General features: G+C 36.3%; 1 protein-coding gene across 10 annotated transcripts in view; it reads right to left on the bottom strand.

The window, feature by feature from the left end:
* CADPS2 (calcium dependent secretion activator 2) overlaps nt 1-18,192 on the bottom strand; it is a 284,504-nt gene that overhangs the window by 12,115 nt on the left and 254,197 nt on the right. For all 10 annotated transcript variants that reach the window (XM_072921238.1, XM_072921236.1, XM_030256895.4 and 7 more), the window contains one exon: nt 9,347-9,454. In XM_072921238.1, coding sequence (XP_072777339.1) covers nt 9,347-9,454 — 108 coding nt within the window. The remainder of the gene's footprint in view (nt 1-9,346; nt 9,455-18,192) is intronic.

Here is an 18,192-nt window from a genome sequence, read left to right as displayed (position 1 = left end):
AAGTCTCTCTCCCTCCTTTTTGTAAGACTCCTTATGGTACTGGAAGGCTGCTCTAACATCTCCCTGGAGCCTTCTCTTCTCCAGGCTGAACAACCCCAGCTCTCCCAGCCTGTCTTCACAGGAGAAGTGCTCCAGCCCTTGAATCATCTTTGTGGCCCTCAGTAAGGCTATTGGTCTGGGCTCACTCTGCCTGTAAGGCATACAGTCAAGACACCCATCTCTGCTTTACCCCACTCATACAGAATCCCTGGGGACTTCTCACTCCCTGGAGTGAGATATTATCAGAGTGACCACAGGAGACCTCCTGTTAGCTACACTCCTCCCTTAAAGTAAGAATATTCTTCATCTCGGTACCAAAAGCAAGAATGGCTGAAACTGGGTCAGAATCTGCGCTGTAGCTTTTACAGTCACTTTAGACTTTTTGTCCTAGAACCTTCTACTTAGACTCCCTGTGGAGTGAGGTCAAGTACATATTTTATTACAGTATTTAAACCATCCTGAGTTCTTCTGAGTGAATATTTACAGGCAGCTCACTTCTTTCCACCTCATCAATCTTGACTCATCCATTTACTCTTTATGTTATTGCAGTGCCGTGTGATGGAGCTGGATGTAGCTGTGAAGCTGACAGGGAGATGCACACTGCTGCAGCTACTCCTCTCTTACACCACAGCAATTGGATACTACACTGGGCTTCCCTAATGTGGAGCAGAGGCCCAGCCTCCTACCTCCCTCTTGCTTCTCTCCTCCCCCTTCTCTTTGGATGAAATGTCCTTGGACTGGGCACGTGCCTGGTTTGGACCCTGTTGCCATGAACACTCTTTCAGCTATGTAAATTTTACAGCTGTGTTGGGGTGGTTTATTTGAGCTGATTTTTCTCTGAATTATTTTTACTTTTTTTCCTTGCTCTTTAAGTGCAGTAAAATGCAAAAGAAAGTTAATGCAATGTAAATTAAGAAAATATACCTTGAAACACCTGAAAATTATTTAAGGAAAATCATCTCTATATAGTTCAACACTTCTTCACATTTAAATCGGTACTAAAGCTTCCGTTTCCCATGATTGAACCTGTGAAGAAGCTCTTTCCACTGACAAATCTGTGTCAGAGCACCCTGCAGCATCCTTATCTATTCTGGTTTGTAACATAGCAACCTCTTTCAGTTATACCTGACTCATTATAATAAAACCAGATTATTCTTATGGTTTCTGGCGCTATTTTTCGTGTAATGTGATAAACAATGTGGTTGTGTGCCTATTTGTGAACACTTATGAAGAGTTCTGTTTTACTTTCCTTTTTCAACTAAGCTTGACCCAAATGAAATACAAGTAAAAACATCAAACCTGCAAGTAAGGTTTGAGAAGCCACAAGGTTCTCCTGCTGTTTATATGTGTGTGAATTACAGTACATCAAAAAATCAATATTCCCTAGATGGTGCTTGTGCCTGGCACTTCATGGTGAACAAACATTAGGTAAGACAATACAAATGGTACAATCCTTATTGATTTCTCTTGACTGTGTAGAATGTGAAAGCTGCAGCCACAGTTAACACTTACTGACAGCCTCATCTGAAGTTTCAGCGCTATTTTATATTTTTATAGTTGTCCATGCTCAATTGATTCTATTAAGTTGCTAGACACATTTCAAGCCATCTAGATAAGAAGAAAAAGTGCAGTGCCTGGAATGAGATGCTGCTACTTTATGCCTAGCAGGATAAAAAGGTTAAAGGACTAATTTGGGCCTGGATGTTGGAAGGAGCTCTCTTTGATTAGTTAGAATTGTTATTGTTTTTAGTGAATAGATATTGTGAGTGATGGATAGATCCATATAACTAATAAATGAATGAATGGTATATACCACAAATGCATATGAGGAAACTGTACTGGAAGCTCCCAGTATTATAGACCCTCCCCACACAATCAAGCAAAAATCCCTTGTGGTTCTATTTGATTGAAAAACTTCCCTCAGAGGAAAAAAAAAATCAGATGGGCTTTAAAATAAAGCTTAAAAGGTTAGGATTTTTTTTCTCATCACTTTTCCTGTTGTGACTTATAACACCTATTTACAATTGCCTTTTAAGAGCAATTTATACATTATTCTTTATTTCCTTTGTAAAAAAGTGAGCATATCACACAAGTCAGGGAACCTAGGGGATAGCGCAGTATAAGGAATTCTGAATATCAGGCTATGAGCTTCAGTGCCCCAAAAATAATCTTCTATTTCCCTTTTATACCCAGAGAGCACTTCTAGCAAGGTATCAGAGTAACTATTTCATAGTTTCTTACTTCCCATCTGGAAAAATTTAATATGATTGAATTGGTATGATAAAGGTGTCAGACATCCATTCCATGAATACTAAATGCAGACTGGACTATAGGATATATAATGTCTTGAGAAAATAATTTTTATATCTTTTTGGGTTGTGTGGTACACAACAAAATAGAAATTCAGAAATGAAGAATGGCATTAAGAATGAAGATGTGAAAGTTTATCATATCAAAACCATATAAAATACAATCATATTATGTCATTGTGTTTCTCTAGAGAAAATACTATCAGTTGCAGTATAAAACAGCTTACAAAGTGCTGAATATTCTGATCCTGAAGCAGGAAACTCTGAAGCACATGCTTTACTTTAAGTGTGTTGTAGTCGTATTGATTTCAACAGCTTTGCTGCAGCTTTGCTGCAGTCATAGCAGCATAATCAGCACCCTCCAAGAGTGAGCACTAATTTTCTCAACATAATCCAGAAAAAAAAAATATCAAAGAAAACTTCTACACTGTATGAGAACAGATGGAGGTTACATTTTTCAGATTTCGAATGAACTTTTTTCTTTTATAGAGATTGCTACCTTGAAAAATTAGGCAAGTCTATTTGAAAACATCAGTAATAATTTAGTGAACTTTAAAAAGACTCTGAATAGTAAGTTTGCAAGATGTTGCTTCCAGAAGCAACAGAAGAATTTCCTATATTTGAGCATGTTAACATAACTCACTTTTTCAGTGACACTGCCTACAGTTTTCTTTAAAATTCTTTTACCAAAAAAGCAACAACTGTTTCAAAATAACAAAAAAATTCTGTTAGATCATGAGACAGCTACAGAGTGGTTTTCATATCATGAGCTTTCTATTTCCTCCATTAAATAAGAGACATAATTAAAGATGAGTTAAGACTTTGGTGAAAATCTAAAGAGCATCGGCAAATCTGAGCACTGCTCAGCTTTTCAATTGCTTTTCTACTTCTTGGTTCTTTTAAATGGTTTTCTATGGCAGGAACATTTTTCTTAATTAGTCACAGCTAATTACTGTTCTGGCATAGACAAGTAATCAGAAATGTCAGAGCTGCAAGGCTACATCTCCCTAATCCTTTGATAATAATTTAGCCTCCTGGGAGGGCCTCAAGCTGCGGTAAGTAGTGGCTGACAATAAGGCAAAATTAGGTGGGCAGCAGACCATTAGGATAGAAAAATAAAAAGCACTACCAAATCCTGCTGAGCACCATCAGGCAACTAACTACACTGCCAGATGAGGTGCCTGTTTAAGCCTGTGTTGTTAATTAGCTGATTCTACCAGACCTGCCACATATGTCCAGGTGCATCATGCAAAGATGTGTATTTCTGGGTTTGAGCCAAAGGACAATTTTGCACTGTGATCAAATTTCAAGAATCTAAGAAAGAAGCCCACATATTTCTTGAAGATTACTCTGAGTTATCAAAGAAATAAGAAGATCAACAAGCTACAATCCATTTTTGTTGAGTATTTTTTTAAGTAATTAGGCACGGTCGTCTCATGTTTCTCAGAGGTTAATACAAACACAGCTTTTGATTCAAATGTGGCCTTTAACCAAGCAGACCTTTTGTCAAATCACACACTTGCGAATAATTACATAACAACAAAAGTGAAGATTACTTATTAAAATTAGCGTGACAGGAAGTAATTTGAGAATAAGGAAAAAAATCACAATTGAAATTTTCTAGAAAAACACTTTTGAATGCTAAATACTACAAAAATAGTGCTTTTGAGGTAGACATGAGCAACACAAGGAGTTCGTACTACTGAAAACTCAATTAAGTGTTCCCCTTAGCTGTGTAACACCACTATTTGCACATTTTTAAACACTTTTTTTTTGTAATAGGTCAGAAACCTATAGAAATTAGGCAATTGAGTGAAGTATTTGGCAAAAAGAATGAATGGCAAACAGAAATTAGTCAGATGAGTACTTCATTTCTCCCTTTAGCCATTGAGCAGAGCACATATCATAAAAACCTTTGAAGAATAATTTAGACCTCAAATAATTTCAGTACATCATTGAACGTGAATTGTCCATCTCTGCTACTAATGGAAAATTAAAATAATGGTTGGGATATGGGAACACCACTAGCATTTAATAAATATTCCTGACAAAATACAAGCAGTTTTTCAACAGAACAAGAATATGACATTACATCTGAACCTTTGAAATACAAAAGTCAAAACCAGCTATGTAAATCTGGAGTGCTTAAGCTTTTAAACTGTTTACAAAGACGTTCAGTCTTTCTGTACTCCAAAGACAGTTGTATGAATTCCCTCCCACAACTCTTACACAGCCTGTTGCGTTGCTACCATGCACGAAGCCACAGCCTCCCCGAAGTCCTCCCACATGGGCAGTGCCTGCAAAGTCAGCAGGAATACTGCATCACTTCACACAAGTTTAGCACCCTGAGGAGATGGGCAACATCTGCTCACAGGTGCCATCTTGTACAAGATAACTATTGGCACCACTTTGCCAATGCTCACCTTTCCAGGATGTGCACTCTGGCTATTTTACATGTTTATGGTATACCTGGGGAGAGGTTTCCCAGAAACAATAGCCTAAAATATTGGAAACCCTTTCAGTTGTATCCACGGTTGAACACTGATACATTAAAGCTCTTTTCTGACACCATTCTTTATTTCTCAGAGCAGCAATCACTTATTGCACAAAGATTTCATTGCACATATAGTCTTCATAAACCTGTAATCATACATCTGTTTACACCATAAGTTTTCCACAATAGACACAAATATAACGCTCTCAATGGCAAATAACCAAGAAGGAATCTGAAGCAAAAATGTCCGGAATGATTTTTTTAAAAATATCCATACTTCACATGCAATTCACAGGTAAAAGAAAGTGAGAATCTACCCAGGTAGCACTTAGGAACTAGACATTACTACAGAAAGTAAGTATTGCATTGCTGTTTTAACAGACCTGTATGCAAAATTTAAAAAATGCTTTTCCAAGAGGTTTGTCAACAAAATCCAATTTTGTTTAAAGGAAATAGCTTTTAGTGTACAAGTCTGATGTATTTTTAAATGCTCAGGAGTTCATAATTTATTAGTCCCATCTTAAAAATTCTAGTAGAAACATGAATCTAAGACCAGCCAATGGAAATAACCTGTCATGTTTATAGACACAGCACTTATTAAAGTTAATGGCAAAAGGCCCATTGATTTTGAAAAGGTAGAACCAGATCCCACGGGAATTTCATAGTTGGGTATTTTTAAAATCTGATAATTTTGTGATCAGTTACACAGCACTGTTTTTTGATAGGTAGTACAGATGCTCTTACATTATCCATGAAATGGATTGCCTTTATAAATAAGAGAGGCATTAATAATAATTAGTAATATTCTCTATTTATTCTAGGTTTGTGTAATTATATTCTAAATATTTAATTCCTCCATTCACCAACTCGATTTACTGTCTTTCCTGAAAACAAGTACTTTAAAATGTATTTACAAAAAACTAAAACTAAAGTAATACACTTTTTCTAAAACATTAACCCAGAGCTACTGCAGAGCTTAATCATATGAAATAGATTATAAACGTTTCAAGTGCTCTTTAAGAAATGTGATGTTAGAAACAAATAAACACTACTCTCCATTCCTCTTGTGCCCTCAACTATACGCTGTTACTGCATGAGAGTAGGAGATAAATGTCCTGAATCCCTGTGACAGAGGGAATTTGACAAGCAAAATTCTCACCTGATTTTAGGAAGATCATTTCCATACTGCCAAGGAAGGCAAAAATTCCCATGTCTTTGATAAACTGACCAAGTGAAAAATCTTTGTGACTTCAAACCTGTGACCAGTTTTGAGAATAGGAATGCTGCACACTGACCTGGGAGAGACCACTGCTACCAGGAGCACCTGGACATATTACTCTGCCTGCTGTATACAGTCCTTCTGGAGGAGGTAATAATGAAATGTATCCTGAAGCTGAGTTTTTCAGTAGAAAGGAAGGAAAAAAAATCCACCTTGGTTCTCCTGCCTGATCAGCAGATGTAGTGAAGTACAAGATTTAAATGATTTAAAAATGGTGCAGAAAAACCTACCAGCTCAGTCTTTTTTCAAAGTTACTGGAGACTTGAACCTCTTTCATATTTAAGGGATCATATCACAAGCTGAAGTTCAATTCTCCTTATTTTCATATTTTTGTATAGCACGGCACTGCTTTTATAGGCTTACCAAACACTGCCATAAAACACCACATATTTATTTGTCTTCTCTCCAGTTTGAAACTTCTCAGGTAGATTAAAAACGTTACAACTCCTAGCTTTAACATATCGTGACTCACTGGCAGGCATTTGTACTTGTATCAATAGTATTCTTAAATTTAAATAATCTTTGTTATGCACATAACTCGTCTGATAGACATGCTGTTCATAACAGCTACTAGCATATAGTAGCTCTGGATCAAGTTGGTAATATCTGGACATAAATAGTTTGCAATTATACATTTTTGTGGGGTCAAAATACTGTCTTAGGCCTGATCTTCTCTATATTTATAATTAAGACCTCTAGCACACAAAAAAGTCAGGTTTTTTGTTATTCTGGGGGAAGCATTTCCCTGGCTGAAGCATAGGAAAGTACTTTTCCTCTATCACTATGCTGATGATTACTTAGCTGATACTAATTCAATGTGTTTTAAGAGGAAAGCAACTGTGATCTACAGCTCTAGCCGGTCCAATGGCTTTACATAAAAAAAGCGAATATATTTTATTCTTTCTACTGAAATATAACTTGATATATTTGAATTTATAAAAAGAATACCTAGCTTTTCCTAAAGCAATAATTTAAAATGTATTTATGTTCAAAAGTTTGTTCAAAAATCTTGCTCAGTCAAAATGTTCTAAATTTGAATTAATGTCAGGAAAGGCAAATTAACAGAGTGAGATGACTTTGTTTTACATTTCTGCACGCTATGAGCTTCCATATTTGTTAATGCTTTTTTAGTGCTGCATCTGTCCAATCAATAAGATCTCCCAGTGTGATGCGACACAGAAATGTGATACCAGCATGTAGAAAGAAAAATAGACACAAATAGATATCTGATACAAAAAATTCACATTATGTATATATGTTTTCTTTTCTTACGGATACGAGCATTGGTCACAGCAGCATACACTGTATACTACTGAGTAAAAGGGGACAGAAATAGGTTTGCAAACTCAAAGGCAAGTGTTGTATCAGAACTTGTGTCCATACAGGAGATGTTTTCTTGTGCTGAAAAGCTTAATTGCTGAAATGAAATTCAGGAGAGGTCCTGAACCCATGTTAAAGCCCCACCGAAGCCCTGCCCCTGTGTTAGTGCTAAGCTAAAATCCTGCCAGGAACTGTGCTGGTGACTTAACGGTGTGGAGGATCCCTTGACAAGTTCTCAGGCCATGCCCCAGGCCTTGGCCAGTGCCCCACGTTGACAGTCTGAAAATCAGTCCCATCCCACTACGTCAAAAAAGTCAGTGTGCTCTCTCCAGTGAGAGTTGGACTTGGCCTTAGGCAGATATTTTTATTAACATTCAGGAAATGACAACATAAGCAAAAATAACTCCAAAGAAAAACAAAAAAATAGAAACTTGAAAATGAAACATATGCTTGCAGATTCATTGCAAAAGCAAACTGAAGCAGAAGTTGCTAATATGGTTTTAGTACTTTGTGAAGGTGCCAGCTGGATGGATGATAATTTTTCTACCCCTGCAGGGCATCAAAGCTTTTATAAAATCATTCCTTTCACACATATTAGCACTTAGCTTATTAAAACAGATGATACTTTTTTTTTTTTTTTTTGTTTTGTAAAGATGCTGGGAGTGTCTGGAAATATAAAATCTGAGAGTTAAGTCTTATTTTGACCACCCAGCCTAACAAACAACAAACACTGACATGACATACCATGGCTGAGAGTCTATGTTATGGGACCTTCTGTGACTGCCACAACTGTAGTGTCACAGTAAAGGCTGTGAATTGCTGTTATGAAAACATTTGCTGTAACTTGCATAATTAAATTAAACTGCCAGCAAAGCTTTCTAAAATACTTACGAGATGACACAAGTAAATACATTTCAAAGTCTATATTACATTCCAGAATTAGTTTTGTAATAAATTCCATTTCACAGTGCTAGAGATGACTTCTTTTCCTGTTCAAATTCCTATGTAATTGTGACAGAGATAATTATCACGTAAACTAATCCCAGCTTATAGTAAAATAGCTTTTATTTTACATATATTTTACAAATGTAGTGCTTTAAATTTATACAGAAGGTACTATTTCAGCTGCCTACAGCTTTTCCTTCAGCTAATTAAGGACATACTAGACATAAATTAGTAGTCAGAACTTGAATTAACTGAAATGTGATCATTTCTAACAGAATGATGAGGAATCAGGGCAAAAGAATGAATGGAAGAAGGCTGCAGAAGTTATTATCAAAGCTGAGGAAAATTATTGCATGCACCTTGAGGATGAGGATTACTCTGAACTTGCAGAAGTCAGATTAGAAATTTGGAAATGAGTCTGAAAATTCAATAAACGTTTATAAAAATCAACTTTAAGAAATTAGAAGTCTGAAACTGGAAATCCTAAATTCTAATCCTAAATTCTAAAAGTCATTCCACAGAAATACCAGCCAAACCCACAGATGTACCTGGCATCTGTATACTCTTTATGTATACAAGCAGGCAGCGGTATGTAGAAGTTCTTAATTTAGTGAAATTTGGTCTGCAATTGAATCTACAAACTACACCAATCCAATCCTCTCCATTAACAAACTAAAAATCAAAAGACGGAATATAATTGGACTACTCACAGTGGAAAAACTACTATTTCAAATAATAACATTCTACCAATTTTATTTTCTTCTAGCACTTAAAAATTTTACGCGGAAAATATCTAAAGAAAGGCCACACTTGACAGCTCAAGCTTGTAAATAATGAACAAAAGAAAAAATTATCAACAGAGAAGAGTATCTAAACAGCTTGCTGAACACCTTCAAAGTCCAGCTTATCCCTTCTGATGTAGCAGTGATACCAGCAAACTTTGCAAGGCTAGTTACTTACATCAAATAACTTCTCTATGTACATTTCCTCATTGACCTTTTCTCGAAGGATATCCTGGTTTTGCCGAACAAACATAATGTAGGTGTCTGCTAGATCCATTCCTGGTTTCTGTGAAGGAAACAAGTGAGGGGAGAAAGTAATGGGAATGGAAAGACAAACTTTTCAACAACTGAGACTTAAAATAAATTAAGCATAATGAAAAAAAAGTTACAATGTTCATACATGTACAAACTGTATTAACAAAACCTGCTGTGAATTCTGGGTTAGTTAACATGTTTAGGTTTCACTACCAATGTTGTTCTACATGTTTTAATTTATGGAAGCTCTGAGTCATAAATCTACATTGCCATATGCAGTTGAAACAAGTCTTGGCTCTGGCAACATCAATGCCAAAATTGGACATCTTCCCCTGTTTTCATAGTGCGGCTTTCCATGGATAGCCACTTCAGCCCAAGTGTGGAGATCCAAATCTTGCTACGACATTCAGAAAATACTTAAAAAAGCATTCAGTTCCTTTTTCACTACCTAAGATTTCCTCTAATTTACTTCCAGTGTACATCTGAATTTTGTGTTTGACGTTAGCTGCAACTAACTGCAATTCAAACTAAGCTCAAGCACATCCCTGAGAGCAATGGCATAAAAAGGCGGTTTTGAGTGTAGTCCTGTACACCTCTATTTTGTAAACTGTTGCACTGGTGCAGCCAGCCCAGAGGATGGTTAGGGGAGGAGGAAGGACCAAAATCTTTCCCTTCCCATATGCTCTGTATGAATAGTAGAGCAGGCATAATCTTTATACCACACCCCCTAGGACAGACTGTGTGTATGTGGTACTACAGCTGTATAGGCAGAGTGGTGGCTGAAACTGCTCTCTCCTCTGAATAATTCCAGAATCCAGCTGTGATTTCTGCATCTCTGTAGTCATGAAAAGTTGTTCCACAATAACACTCCTAACAGCCTGCAACTTGCCCTTTACTGGCAGCATATGCAGAGCTGCTAAGGAGTTAACTTCTTTCTAACAGGAACCAAGAGTGCACACACGCACTATGGGAAGTCTCCCTCTATGTGAGCAAGCTTGTAAAAGTATTACTTACTCCCAAACAATAGTTTATAATGTTCCTGGCAAAAGAATGCTAATTTTATAATACTTCATAGTATTAATTTTATAGTATTATAGTATATAGTATAGTATAATAGTTTTAACATTTATAGAGGATCCATACAGAATAATTAATAGTCCTAAGAAAGGAGGACAAAAACAGCTATACCCAGACCCTGAATTCCCAAGCGTAAGACATGTCTATTTCTCAGAAACTGTTATTGTCTGAAAATAGGATATGAAAACACAGTAAAATATTTAGCATATATTTAAAGCCTGTCTGCATGAACATGCTCATATAGTTAAAATATTAACCTACCATTCCATATTAAAGCTTCCTTTCTAGTCTGCAAGTGAATATTTAACTTTAAGTTTTTCTTATTTCTTATTATCTTTTATGTAATATTATGTAATTTTATGAACAGGTCTGAGTACAAGAGGGAAGGAGAGGTGCAACATGTTCATACTAAAACTTGTCCAGAAACTGTTGTCATCCTACTACGGTAACAGGATGACAGCATTCTTTCCTCAAAGCTGCAGTGAGTGAAACTTCCTGGCTTATGAGGTTCAACCCTTTTTACCCTGAATCTACCAACATATAGAGGAATATGTTAAAAAAAAATAAAAATTGCTTTTTCATTTATACATGTACATATACGGCAGTTTCATTTTTTACAAGTAACCATTAAATGTGGAATGATGGCCAGCTTTCATGCTTGTAGCATCTCCAAAACTCAGAGTGAAAAACTGAAATATCTCCTACATTTGGATTGGTCATTCCAGAGGCAATGAAAGCTCATTGCAAACTCATCCCATCTATATATGCTTAGATGAAACTCTTAAGAGAAACGCAGGACCATTGATATTTATATCTGCATCACACACCTAAATCCTAAGCATAGATTAAAAAATATAAGACTTCAATAGACAAAATGTTTTCTGTTGCAAAACCTGATTGACAGAAATCAATAGATCTCCTTCATAAAAAAGTACCTTCACTAAAATGTGATAGAAATGCTTAAGACAAATCACAAAGTGAAGCAGATTTAAAACAGAAAACTCCTTATTTTACCGTAGCATACTCATTTGTGATGGCACAAGAGAATACAACCAGTGTTGAAACCTCATGAACTTTCTAAAACTTGATACAGAATTTATAGGAATTGGACCAGCGTTAACTTGGAGGAATAATGGAAAAGTATTTTGAAATATTTTTGAAATATTTGAGCATTTTGAAATCTCCAGAGATGGGTGAAGGAGATAATCCAGTAAATGAAAGGCTGATTATAGTTCTTGAAGACTACATTCAAGTGTATATTCAAGTGGAAGATTCATTAATCTTCCACTGAATTCTAAAACCTAGTGGTTCTGCAATTAATACAATATTTTGTTTTACTAAGTTCAATAAAAAATGTTCATCTTCCAGACAGCCAAAGCAAGAAAAGTAACATTTCCCATCAGCATTAACTCCCTTATCTTTGAGATGTTTACCTAGTCTTGAATATGTGACATATGGGAATTTCACACCTAGTGAATATATTTTCATGTAGCTTGTGGCACAGGAGTGTAATCATTAAAAGAATATACACAAGTAAGAGTAACCGCAACAGCTGGTGACATTTACCAATTAGAATTACAGTTCTTTTAAACACTTCATCCTTCTTAATGTGTGCAGGATAATTATCTTTGAAATTACTGTGGAAAAAAAATTAATTTTCCTTTTAAACAGTGTTTGACTACAGTAGAAGTAAGTCTGAGTAAGGCAGATTATCAATACTCTGAAGTATGCCTGTTTTAAACCTCACCAAGATCACTGAAGGTTAATCATCTTTGCTCATGGTGGGCAAAGTGCACATTAAACACTGAATGAACCAACAGTACATAAAAGTTTTTGTTATCTCTTCATAATGCATGAATTGAAATTATTTGTTTTCTTCAAACATGGGGAAAAAGAAAACTATTTTAAGAATCAAAATAGCTTTAATGCTGTATATTTAATGTTTTAACTTTTTAATAGGGATTATGGAATATTTGGAAACCTCTGACAACACTATTCACTATTGATCTGTTTTAAATTATTAAGCATTAAGAAAAACCCCAAGTTAATACAGAATTAAACAAACAAATAACAACTAAGAAGTTTCATGTACCTTAGAAAACAAACAAATAGAAACTGAGATATATTTTAAATTACTGTCACAGGGGGCATTTAATTGAAAAGACTAAAGCATTCCAGTCTCCACATCCATACTCAATAATAAAAAAAAAAATCTTCTCAGAATCTCTGGCAGAACATCAGCTGAAGTTAATAAGAGTTATTTGCACATCTTTTGGAGAAAAATTTAACCTGGTATGTTATCCAGGTAAGTATAAAAAAAAATATTGTCTGAAAGTGTCTCCAAGAAAAAAGGTGTTTTTTAAAATGATAGATAGAAAGTTATTATAAGTTTGTTTTATTCAGAACAGCAGACAAGCTGTTTTGCCTATCTGAAAATGAAAGAGAACCAGACAAAGAGATGAATAGAGAAACTGGAAACACAAAGACATCAAATAAAATACCAGGAAATTAAGAGTTGTAAATAGGGCTACTTTGTCGCTGGTTACACAAGTAACTGAATACACTGGCGAGTGAATGAGTTTAAACAAGGGTGTAGGCTTCAGCACATTCTTTTTTAGGGTTAATCACTAGTTAACCTGGCAAGATGAACATGCTGTTTGGGGGAAAAAAAATTAAAAATCCTTGTTAATTATATACTGCAAGTGCTCTTACTTCCTGCTGTTGCACCTAATCCCACAGGTGCACGTTGTCTCCTACTATTCACTGGTAGGTGGGTCCTGACTGCCAGGCACTTTTTCACAGCAATAAATTCAGATAAAAAAGAAACAGCCTTATTTTCCCCATTTGAACAGGAAAACAGTATCATAGTGTCTATTTAACATGGAGGCAAATGTTAAAATACATTATTTGTTTCTAAGATGTTGTAGAAGCTGTTTTATGATTGATGTGCATGGCTCCCACTGGCAATATTTGCCTGAAGCACCTAGTGAAAAGTAATGCTGCATTGCCTTGATTTCCAGGGATTCAAATATTTTGCTGCTGAAAGATTGCAGTGGGCTTAATGCTGCCACTAATATTAGGCATTTTCCTACAGGAGAGGTACACCTAAGTTTCTGAACAGCATTTTGCAATGCAACAGTTTGGCAGAAATCTCAGTGAAAATCATGTACATTTTTAATACTTGAGTTATGTTTATTCTCACTTTAGCATTTGTCACAGAACATTTCTTAGAGAGTATTGAATGAAATTATATTACCAAAAAACAAGAAACCAACCTCAACCCACTACACTGATTTTAGAGTTGCTTTCCTGCCAAGGCATTAATGTTTCAAAGACGAGAACAGATGCTAGAAACTGACTATACAATAACAAAATCCATCCATTTTTGTGTTTGCTCTCCTCTCCACCTCCTTCCCCTCCCCTGAATCCTGGAGGGAGTAATTTTAAATACAGCATAGTTGTAACAATGCAATGAAAAGGAGAGATGAGCTGGAGGGGGCTATTGTGAGGAACACAGGAGCTCAGTGTTCAGTGTCCACCACAAAATGAAAGAGCATTTTGGAAAATTTCACTGCTTGAAAGTTCTTCTCTAAATACTGTAAGGCTCATCACTGGGCTATGGAGTTACAAAATTAAAATATCATTAAAATACTTTTGGAATTAAAACTACTTGTATCCATGGCTCGATCATCATCACCATAATTTCTTAGAAAATTAAATACATAAGCCAGGGAGGAAGGTGCACCATTTGCATAATCAGCCTATTATAAAGGTAACATTTTAATTTCACATGGTTATAAAAGAGAAATAGTTTTGTTTAAATGAAAAAATGCAATGCATTTTCTCTCTCTTGAAAACATCTTCTTTAAAAGAAACAGCAGCTTTGGCAAAGAGGAAATGTGTCTACTTTGAGAAGTCTCATGGAAAATTTAAACTGCTTCTGCAAGCATTCATACATCTTTTCATGTACATATAGTTTCATTGCATTCATGGGGAAACATAGCCATGCAAATGTCTGCACCAGGATTTTGATTCTTAGTGCAAAAGCTCTTGAAACCTAAAGGTCATAAAGCCCTTATGACAAATTTGGTATTAAAAAATGCTTTTTTCCCCTCCATGAAGTTATATTTTACTATGCTACATTAGCTTTCCTACTGATTAGTAGTCATCCTTCTGATTGCCAGTATCTCAAAAATACTGCTGACTTAAAACAGATGCTGCAGGGCTTTCCCTCCAATTCTACAATAGCTTGTTTTCACAGATTGGAAAACAGAAGGGCCAGTTCTCAGGTCTGGGTATACAGAGGAGGAGGAAGCCAGGAGAAGCCCCAAGCGTAAGGATAATACCCCTTCTGTGGTCTTTTTTTTAAAAATAGAATTCTAAAAGAAAATCCAGCTTAAAAATGACTAGCATTGTATGGCCACACCTGAATAAACACTTATTTCCCTCAAAATGTTTTTTGCTTCTTAAAATCAGCTAAATGAGGCCATGCGGTACAAGTGTGCTATCTGAAAATGAAGGTATCTGCCTGGTAGGAGGCAGAGTTCCTTCTTTGGCCTCTACAAGACCCCATAAGTCAAATGCTGGCACATGTGTGAGGCCCCTTTTCATACCTTTGATCCCTACATAAAGGCAGGAGTGGAGCGAAAGGGCTGGCATTGTGCGAGCTGTGCACTGCTGTCAGCCCTGGCTCCTTCAAATGGCCTCTCTGCACTTGCTATGACAGGTGGCCCATACGAAGAGACGGAGGATTAGGTTCCTTCTGTGCCCTCTAAGTAACTGGCATAGATTACTGGCTCCTACAAAGGGATTTAAACATACCTTTCTGAACAAAAAGCAGTATATACATGAGCATGTAACTGGATGCTCAATTTGTATGAGTAATTGGTCTGGTTGTATTTGTCAATGCAGCAAATGTGTGTAGAAATGACCAGCCAAAGACACAATTATTTGTATGCAAAACTGACTTACATGATGAGAAATTGAACACAATGAAATAATCTACATGATTAAGGGATAGTAATCATTTGAGATTAACAACATACTTTTTTAACCTCAATTTTACTGCATTCTTTCCTTATTCTCATTAATTAACTGGCTTTGTGAACGGAATATTAAAAAAAGGGAAAAATGTTACATATGCATCTCCTATGGATTGCTTGAACTTTAAGTGAAACTAAAAAAGGGTTATAGTGGATTTAGATGAGTTCTGTATTCAAATCAGCTTCTGCATTCCCAGTTATCAAAACATAGCATTAAAAAGAGAACCAATGTCATCCTTCATGCACTACTTGTGACATTTATGCTGTTTTCCTCCAAACATTTGGTTTCTTTCACCTGCACAGCAGTCACATTTTTTTTCCACCGCAGAGCATTGTACACTGCAACAATTACCAATAAGGTGAGTGTAACAGCAACTAGACTTTTTTCATTATTATTTTTAGGAATATACAAGACATTATTGTTATTCTTCCTAGTCTTGGTAATTTTGCACTACTGCTACTATTTCTGTTGGGGTTTCAATTACCAAAATATGTAGTGTCCATACAGCCCTCTATGCATAGCTGGGGAAAGCAGTGAGAGCTCCTTGGCACTGCATATGTCCCACTTCTTAAAGGGCATTCTAAAAAATTGAGGCTTATGTTGCATGTTTTCTTAAACAGTTAAAAAACCCCATAAAGCCACTTTTTTTTTTTGTCTTCATTGGATGTAATTAATCATAATTCTTTAGCAAGAGTAATGAATAGAGAGGTAGACAGCAGGGTAGGTACCATTTTTACTAACCTATCTGCTAAAGGAACCACAAGTCTGTGTCTGTCTTTCCCACCCTGGTCCTGAGAAATTGAGGGACGCTGTCCCAGGAGCATGCATCTTCATGTCCAACTATTTATGGTCTAAACCCTCTTTCAATATTAATAGAATTAACTTTTTCTTCAAAATGACAAAAAATAATCTGGGAATGTCTTCCTTCCTTTTGAATAATTTACTATTTTTATACACGTTTATTTAACTTTTTTATCCCCCTTACCTCTTATTCTCCAGCTAAAACATTTTGCTCAGTACTACCTTCATTTTCTTCTAACATATTTTTGCCTATTTAGATTCTTTTTATTTCACTGCAAACCAGCATATTTTTCACGGTTTGCCAAATCCTGGTAGTCAAAGATGAAAAACTGTCAAATCCACACACTCAAACAACCCCCTCAAACCCTTGTCCCCCCACCCCCCCTGCCTTCTCCCCTGGATGCACCAAGTGATCTCACTCAGATGGAGGTGGGGCACAGGGGCAGAATGCCATTGTCTAACACATGCGAGTCTGCACAAATTTGCAACTACATAAAAAAAACAAAAAGGCTGACTGTGGTCAATTAAAGAAACTTTCACACATGCAGCTATAAGGTAAGGAAGGACAAGAAGAAATTGTACAACATATTAGGTCAAAATAAAACCATGAGACATTTAATTAGCTTCAGTGAAGGCTTGCTAGGTCACCGTCACACTACCAATAGCTCAATGTGCATTCCTCCCTGTGTGCTGCCCCTCACTCCACTTCTCACTGCAGCTGTGAGTTCAGGTGATGACCTTGTGATGCGATGACTTTCAGCCTCCTCTTACAGCTGGATTTTTTTGCTTTGACATCTGGTGATTTTAGGCCCTATTCAGACTGGACAGCTGCTGTCTGTTGTGACAGTAAGGGCTCTTGGCCTCAACTGCATCTTCACAACAAAAGAATGTAAAGAAGCAAAAACAACCCCCAGCTTATGAAAATCTTTCAATCCAGGTAAAAAGATCTCCAGAGTTTGACAATCTTTGTCTGGTCAGATCCACAGCTTCCCTGAAGCACAGTTTACATTTGTAGTTTACAGCTCTGGAACTACAGTCCAGTTTAAATGCTCTGCTGTGGGAAAGGTGTATGAGAAAACTGGAAAGGGAAGACGTAATAATGCAAAGATCTTGACAGCCTGTCAATAATCTGGTCCTTTCTTCAAGCCAAGCACCACCATTCAGTGGATGTGAGAAGGGCAGTGGGGCTCCAGCAACCATCTCCCTGCTCGCCTCCCTCTTTCTCTGGAACAGTGAGTGCATCCCCATGTGGCCCGATTTACAATATTCCACAGAGCTTGTGGCAAAGTTATTTTTCAGACTCATTTTTATTGTGAACTTCAGCATTAGTGTATCCAGGCCAATGGTAAAAGACTTCGATGTCTCGTCCTCATAGACATGTAATTTGGAGAGTTTTCCATATTACCTGAAAGAAGCCAATGAATTTCTAGTTTGTCCACTAATTTTTTCTTTAGACCTTTGGGTCTTAGGTGCCTCAACAAGGACCTTTTCTTGCAGCTACACAGCACAATATATTAACAAAAGGTAAACTAAATTAACTGGATTTTATATGAGGTCATTACTTTGAATGAAAGACAGCCTACTTTTTTCTTTTTTATAAAACAAAAGAGCACTTACATATGTTAAAAACAACCCAGGCAAAAAATAAGAACAAAGTTTGAAAACATCATGTGAAAACAACAGAAATGTTACAATTTATCTTATGAATAAAACAAATATAAAGACAGCAAAATAACAAATTCCAGAAAGAGAGATTTTTCCTTTTATTTAAGATGCACGGATTGAAAAAAAATTAATTTAAGCTTGCATTTTTCAGAACAGAACTCCTGAAGGTTTTGCTGGCCACCA

Source organism: Taeniopygia guttata, chromosome 1A, assembly GCF_048771995.1.
Source record: "Taeniopygia guttata chromosome 1A, bTaeGut7.mat, whole genome shotgun sequence".
Classification (NCBI taxonomy): Eukaryota; Metazoa; Chordata; class Aves; order Passeriformes; family Estrildidae; genus Taeniopygia; species Taeniopygia guttata.
This window is presented reverse-complemented; position numbering and strand designations above follow the sequence as displayed.